This window comes from Photinus pyralis, unplaced genomic scaffold, assembly GCF_008802855.1.
Source record: "Photinus pyralis isolate 1611_PpyrPB1 unplaced genomic scaffold, Ppyr1.3 Ppyr1.4_LG9, whole genome shotgun sequence".
In the NCBI taxonomy this organism is placed as follows: Eukaryota; Metazoa; Arthropoda; class Insecta; order Coleoptera; family Lampyridae; genus Photinus; species Photinus pyralis.
The window spans coordinates 12,359,780-12,368,049 of record NW_022170878.1 but is presented as its reverse complement, the minus strand read 5'-3'; the positions used below and the strand labels follow the sequence as shown (position 1 = coordinate 12,368,049).

Here is an 8,270-nt window from a genome sequence, read left to right as displayed (position 1 = left end):
CTGAAAAACAAAACGTACAGTGAAAAACAAAGACTAAAACGGAAACTGGGAAAGGTATGGGCATGGGGAGCGGAAATTGAACCATGAACCGTTAGTGGAAGTGGGGAACAAAATGCGAAAAGAGAAATCTAAGCATAACGGAAACTGGAAATGTGAACCGAAAGAGTGATGTAGTTCCGGAGCCTTTGTGACTCAGACAGACAGACAGACATCAAGAGCGCAAAAGTGCACTTTTTATTTTTTGAAAGTGAAAGTGCACTAGAAAAGGAAAACGGAGAAGGAGAAGGAAATGGCATATAAAAAGGGGAAACGTAAAAGAGGAAATGTAAACCGAAGGAGAAACAACGAATGGGAAACAAACTCTAAAAACCTTTACGGGATAAGGAAAACAAGAACCGAAATTATAAATGGAGACAGAAACAGAAAACTGGAAAACAAGACACAAAAACAAGGCAAAAGAGAAATGGAAAATGAAAACCGTAAACGTAAGGGGAAAACGTGAATCGGTAACAGAAACTGGGAATTGAAACAGAAAACACAGTCGGAAACATTAAATAGAAGGCGGAAAACAAACACTGAAACGTAAACTGGCAACGGATATGAGGAAGCGGAAATAATGAATGGATACGGAAATATAAACAATGTGAAACGAGAAGGGGTGAAGCGAAATTAACAGGAGGTGGTAACCGGAACTGGAAAGCGAAAATTGGCGAACGGAAATACATAACGGAAATGGAGAATAGAACACGTCCTGTTTTCGTGTCGCCACAGGAGAACGGAAACGGAAAACGAAGACGGGGTGATGAAAAAGGAAACGGAAACGGGAAAAGCAAAAAAAAACGAAAAATAAAAAAGAAAAATGGGAAGCGGTAAAGCGACAGGAAAATAGAAGCGGAAACCGCAACAGAAAATGGGTGAAAATAACGTAAAACCAAAACGCAAAACAGAAACGGAAAACAAACGGCATACAGAAATGGAAAAGTGCGCGTTAGATGTGAAACGAACGTGGGAAGGTGAAAAAAGAAATGGAAACTGAAAAAGGAAACAAACACGAAAAACGAAAATAGAGAGAGTACGGAAAACAGAAACAGCAAATGGGAAACAGAAAAGGCAAACAGAAACGTGAGACGTGTTAACGAACAGCGAAAACAAGAACAAGAAAAATAGAAACGGAAAAATTAAAACGCAAAGTCGAAGCTAAAACGCAGACTGAAACGAATTCGAAATTGAGAAACAAAACGGAAACGTAGAGAAGAAATGGAAACGGAAACAGGTCCTGGGAACCGAAATCGAGTGTAACGGAAATAGGGAATAGAAATGTAACACGGAAACGGGGCGCAAAGGAAGGAAACTGGCCAAAAATATAAAGAAAAAATCGGAAAAAGTAGGCGAATAACGGAAACAGAAACCAAAACAAAAAACGCAAAAGAAATACAAAACCGAAAACACAAAATACGAAAAAGGGAAACGTGAAACGGACACTGGGAAATTACAACAAGAAAGGGAACCGGGAAACATAAACAGGAAGTGGAAAGAAAAGCTGAGAACGATGATGAAACGGAAAACGGTGACTAAAATGGAAACGAAAACAGAGAACGGAAAGAAAACTAAAATTAGAACCGAAAGCGAAGGCGCAAGAAGGTAACAGAATGCCAAAGACGAAAACGTAAGACGAAGACCGACAATATAAACCGAAAAGGAAATTGGGAAAAAAAGATCGAAACGAAAATGGACGACGGACAGAAAAACAAATCCGAAACGGAAAATGAGAATGGAAAACGGTAGCAGAAAACGGTTGCGGAAGACGAAAATGAAGGAAAATGAATCGAATTGCGCATGCGCAAAACAATTTTTTTTTGATTCGGCGTTCTACATACAAAATTTCATGCAATTCGGTTCATAACCAACGAAGATGTCAAAAGGACCTTCTTTATTTTCTGGCCTACATTGCCAATTCACGAACTCCGATCTACAAATTTGATAACGAATCTATCTGCAAAATTCCATCGTAAACGGTCCATCCGTTTTCGTTTAAATCGATGGATATGGAGCCATCGAGCGAGCGAGCGACCGAGCGTTCGTACGATTGAGAGAGAGCATATTAAAACTCGACGCTAAAAGGGAAAACGTAAAAGGAGTTACGTAAACCAAAAGAGGAACCAGGAAGGGGAAACAAAAGCTGAAAAGAAACGCGGATAAACTAAAACCAAAAACAAAACAGAAACGGAAAACATAGTCGGTATACAGAAATGGAAGAGTAAGCGTTAAATGTGAAACCACAGTGGCAAGGTGAAAAAAGAGATGGAAACTGGAAAGTGAAACAAACGCGAAAAAAGAAAGTAGAAAGACCACGGAAAATTAGAAAGAGCAGATGGGAAACAGAAAAAGCAAACAGAAACGTGAGACGTGCTAACGAACACGGAAAACAAGAACATGAAAAATAGAAACGCAAAAATTAAAACACAAATTAGAAACTAAAGGGGAATCAAATTCGGAAACTAGAGACGGAATTGGGAAACATAGAGATGATTAGGAAATGGAAACGGGACCTGGGAACCGAAACCAGGTGTAACGGAAATAGGGAACATAAAGCAAAAACCGGAAAAAAAAGACGATTACAGAAACGGAAACCAAAACAAAAAAAAACGGAAAAAGAAACACAAAACCGAAAATACAAAGCACGAAGAATGGAAACGTGGCAGCTTGTGCAAACGGCAAACATAAGCGGCAACGTGCCAAAAACGAAAACGGGAAAAAAAGATCGAAACGAAAATGGACGACGGAAAGAAAAACAAATCCGAAACGGAAAATGAGAATGGAAAACGATAGCGGAAGACGGAAATGAGGGAAAATGAAACCAAAAATGTAATTCGAGAACGGAATGCGGAAACGGAGGATGGGGGCGTAAAATGATATTGGAAAGGCCTACTCTGACGTCGTGAGCGGCGGACAGGGACGGAAAACGAGAATGGAGGTGGAAGAGTGGAACGAAAAATAACAAGTTAAAAAGTAATCGTAAACGATTTACATAAAGCGCATTTCCACTTGCATTCATTTCCCATTTGTAAGATGCAACTTCTGTTAAAATCGTAAAAATCCGGCCACAAATATGAAAGATAGCGTTGCACATGGGCAATCCATTGTTGACGTGCTACTTCAATTTCAGTTTATGAGAAGAATTTCATTTCAATGCTTTTCTAAATAAGAAAGTTGGAACTGCGCATGCGCAAACCTAAATTTTAAAACTAATTTACTATAACTAACTAATAAACTAAGATTTTCCTTTGTTCCAAGCGCCTAAGTATCAAATTTCACTTAAATAGTTCCATAGATAAAAAAGTTGGCACGGCGCATGCGCAAAATAAAATTTTGAAACTGGCGCTAGATTTTCCTTTATTCCAAGTGCCTATGTATCAAATTTCGTTTAAATTCTTCCATAAATAAAAAAGTTGGCACTGCGCATGCGCAAAACCAAATTTTGAAATTGGCGTTTGATTTTCCTTTATCCCAAGTGCCTATGTATCAAATTTCGTTTAAATTCTTCCATAAATAAAAAAGTTGGCACTGCGCATGCGCAAAACCAAATTTTGAAATTGGCGTTTGATTTTCCTTTATTCCAAGTGCCTATGTATCAAATTTCATTCAAATACTTTTATAAGTAAAAAAGTTTGCAATTCGGTTTATAAATGGTCGAGATGCGAAAAGGGCACTGTGAATTTTGAATCGATTCGATCCAACTTTTGGCATTGCGTATTATATGGCTAAATCTATGCCCATATTGAATTTCATGCAATTCAGTTCATAACTAACGGAGATGTAAAAGCGATCGAACATTTCTAAACAAAGTTATCGTTCACACGGACAGATAGATGGACAGACAGACAAAGGAACAGACGGAGAGACCAACCGGCAGGCGACAGATAGCAATGCAAAATTATAAACGATCTCTAGGATCGTTAATAAACGGCAAAAGTGTAAAATTATGGAACATGTAAAAAACGGTTTTTGTTTTTTTTACAATAACTTTTTTTGTAAGCGGTACAGAAAAAATTCCTTCCTTGGTACAAGACTCGACACCATAACGAACCAAATAGCGAAAAAAGTAGAACAATAGCTCTTAAGATAAAAAACTAGTAGCGTCGCAAAGTTAGCGGACGGACGGACGGACGGACGGACGGACAAAGTGGCCACAATAGCGCATTTTTTTTTATTTTTGTGGAAATGCGCTAAAAAGGAGGATAGAAGAAAAATTGGAAAGGAGAAGGCGTACGGAAAACTTGCACCGCAAACAAAAGTTGAAAACGAAATCCAAAGAGAAAATCGAATTATGGGGAAAGAGAAAGAGAGAAGGCGACGACGACGACAAAGACAATGACGGAGACGAAGGCCATGCCATTGTAACATTACCTGTGTAACAATTGCATGATTACCTACCCCTAATCGTTGAGTTGTCATTTTAAAGTCTACTGAAGAAGCTGCAATAGCAAGCAGACAAGGAAGGCATAGAAAGAAATCTCTGTATGCGATTTGGTAATGTTGCCAAATACTAACTAATACGATAATTAGTGCAATAAGTGCAAACGTAATTTAATAAACAGAATCGGAAGATGCGAGGAATTCGACTGCTGACCCACTTAAGCTTAACGTAATCATTTTGTTCGTAATAGCATAAGAAGAAGAAAAAAATTTAAATTACTTATTAAAGCGCAAATTAAATCGCGTAAACACGTCCAAATTACATCATATAACTTATTCACACTTCCACCTGCGGTTAAATAAGGATGGGGGAATTTCTTTTAGTGATGGTACTGTAGCAAGGTTTTAGGATGAAAGTAAATCATTTTGTTAAAGATTACACCCACTATTGCACTTTTTGGAGTATATAAGCGTCCGCGAAAGATTCACACAATCAGATCATCTCGTTTGCTTTTTACATTCGTGATATACTTACTTTATAGTGCTAAAAAATGAAGGTATGTGCGTTCTCGGTGTTTCCAAAACCAAAAAAAGTGTATTTTAAATTTAGGTCATTCTCGTTTTGTCCATAATTGGGTTAATCTCGGCGGAGCCGCCCGTTAGTTACCTACCCCCGTCGAATCAGTACGGCGCGCCGTCGGGATCGTTTGGATCACCCTCTTTTGCTTCCCATACGGCTGCGATATTGAGACCCAATGCACAATACGGCGCTCCCAATCAACAATACGGCGCTCCCGATGGCGGACACAACGGTGGTGGTTATGGAGGACATCGCGGATACGATGACGGACCATCCGTAAGTCACTTTCATTTCGTTACATAACTCGAGCGTAACGCACCTTACAGGAACCCGCCAACTACAACTTCGAGTACCACGTCTACGAGCCCAGCTACGGCAACGACTTCGGCCACCAGGAAGCGCGCCAAGGAGACGTAGCTCAGGGTAGGTACTTCGTACTTCTTCCAGACGGCAGGAAGCAAATCGTCGATTACATCGCCGACTCGAATGGATACAAACCGAAAATCTCGTACGAAGGTACCGCCAACGGTGGTGGATACGCGGGCGCCGGTGGATACCAGGGCGGCGGCGGCGGAAGCGCCGGTTACCATTATTAGTCTAATTTTAATTCGCGTCGATTGACACCGTTTCATCGATCTCCTAGTAATCAAACGGTGTCCCAACTATGTACAGCTTGGCAACTGTGCATAACTTGTAAATAGCCAGCCTATACATACATCAATGGTATTCGATTCATAAAATCGGAATCGTAAGAATATTTATTTAAAACTGCCATATTTATGTATCTAGAGTATTATGTGTAAAAGTATTATATTTTTGTAAATAAATTATGCATTATAAACCCGGCGCTTTTCATTGCAAAATACAAGAAAGTGAATCGCACACGCAACGCGTTTAATTAACGGAGCGATGAGGATTTCTACATTCACATTTGGAATGGCTTCATATAGTAACTTTTATTTTGTAGTCGTCCCATAAAGAGGCGGAAGATTAGCAACAACGGAAAACGGGATCGTTTGCTTCCAAAACAAGACTGTTGAAAGGAGCGTGCAATGAATTTTAACGAATTTATGCCCCGTGTTGTAAACTGGTCATAAAAATACGAAACGCGATATGGTTCGAAGGACCAATTAATATCGAGGGTCTGGACGGACTGGATAGCCTTTCTACACGGAATAGGACGCAGTCGTAGAATCTCAATCTTTGAAGAACATTTTCAAAAATATATAATACATATAATATAAATAATATAATATAATAAATTTCAACTAGGCCTGTATGTTGTTATTATTATTATTATTATATTTATTAAATCTGTACAATATTTACACTTCATTACACATAACTGATAATTTACATCCCTCTACAAATCAAGGCCTTTTTTTTACAGGTTATTGCCCCACCTTAACGTTTCATGTTCGTCTATATAGCATATCACCTTGTTAATACACCACTGTTCTTCAAATTTTTGGAGTGACTTTTTCCCCGTGTGCCATGAGTAAGACAGTAAAACATGGCCTTTCAGTGACTTTTTGTATGAGCTGCTTAGATTTGGTGTTACGCTGTTCTTTCTCATCTGGTTTACCGAATTTCGATAGGTATATAAAAAATCTTGTGTAGTTCAAGATAAGTTAGCTAAGTTGATAGTGTCCGTTGTACCTTGTATTCCGCAGGCTGCTAAAATTTCGATGGTGGGAAGGGCGTGAGTAGATACAATTTCACTGCTCATTGCTAAAGCTAAAAACCAAATATCCTTGACCTGTGGACACTCCACCATAATATGCCACGCGCCTGCTTTATCCACATTACAATATTAGCAGCTCTCTCGATTTCGTAGATTTGCGCGAAACAAGAAAGTGGGATCCATGTCTTGTATGTCATTACGTTTGTGCTTTACTTTTATTTGTCTCTCTTGACTTGCCACAAACAAAATTGTATTTATTGCAAAGTGGTTTGAATAAATATTACTATTATTACCTATTATGGTCGGTGTTTCTTGTGAGAACTCAGGTCTAGCCTGGTTAACTAATCGCACGGATTAAAATCAAGTAACGATTAGTGTCTGTGTCTGTACGTCGCTCGTCCGGTGAAGTTATGTCGGGTCCTAATAAAAAAATTAAAAAAATTCACACACGCACATTGGAAATCTAGGAATAGTATGTAATTCATACTTACCAACATAGCTATTGATGGGCACAATAGCCAACGCTATCAGGAAAGAGGAAAACAAAACAAAAAAATAATTATAATAATTCCTATTTAGCAATTTTATTATTTTTTTTTTTTGTAAATTAATAAACTACGTAATATATTTAAGAAAAGGTTACAACATAACAAATACCTATTACAAATAAAATTGTTAAAAAAAAAAATTTAGCAATTTTATTAAATGGAGTTTATTGTGCAAGTGTTTCTTTGGCTTTGCGTTTGGGTTGTATACGAGTGGGTTGTGATAACGTGGTGTGTTTCTGTGAAGAAGGAGTTTTGTGTTTTTTAGCTGTGGTAGGCCGTGTAACTTTATTGGGTGGACCTGTCTTTGTAGTGCATGTTGCGTTACTTGTATTTATTGCGTTTGTTTGTTCAGGAAGTTGTGTTTGTGTGGTTGGTTGAGTTAAGGGTGAAGATACTACAGTATGCTGTGTGTCATGTTGTGAGTCTAAAGTGCTGTTTAGGTTTTTGCGTTTGGGTTGAATACTAATGGGTTGTGACAATGTGGATTGTTTCAGAGGTGAATCTCTGATTGTAGTAGGTATATGTTGTATCATTTGTTGTACTTGTTGTATTTGTGTGTTTCTTTGGGTTAGCGAAAAGTGGAGCGAGTACTGTTGTTTACATCTATACGTTGTGGATCATTTGTGTATGTAGTATGTGTTATGTTTAGAAATTTACTCCGGTAGTACTAAGAATAATGGGAACTATAACAGTAGATTTCATTCTCCATTGCGTCTTAAGCTCGATAGCTATATCGGTGTATTTGCGGCGTTTTTAGCGCATTTCCACAAAAATAAAAAAAAAATGCGCTATTGTGGCCACTTTGTTCGTCCGTCCGTCCGTCCGTCCGTCCGTCCGTCCGCTAACTTTGCGACGCTACTAGTTTTTTTATCTTAAGAGCTATTGTTCTACTTTTTTCGCTATTTGGTTCGTTATGGTGTCTAGTCTTGTACCAAGGAAGGAATTTTTTCTGTACCGCTTACAAAAAAAGTTATTGTAAAAAAAACAAAAAACCGTTTTTTACATGTTCCATAATTTTACACGTTTGCCGTTTATTAACGAT

General features: G+C 38.3%; 1 protein-coding gene across 1 annotated transcript; it reads left to right on the top strand.

Annotated features, from left to right (window-relative positions):
• Nucleotides 1–4,895: 4,895 nt before the first annotated feature.
• On the top strand, nucleotides 4,896–5,778 carry LOC116181159 (pro-resilin-like). The gene is made up of 3 exons (XM_031501437.1): nucleotides 4,896–4,973; nucleotides 5,027–5,272; nucleotides 5,323–5,778. Exons 1-3 carry the CDS (start codon nucleotides 4,968–4,970, stop codon nucleotides 5,590–5,592), a joined length of 522 nt encoding a protein of 173 aa, XP_031357297.1. The 5' UTR covers nucleotides 4,896–4,967; the 3' UTR covers nucleotides 5,593–5,778.
• Nucleotides 5,779–8,270: the final 2,492 nt, after the last annotated feature.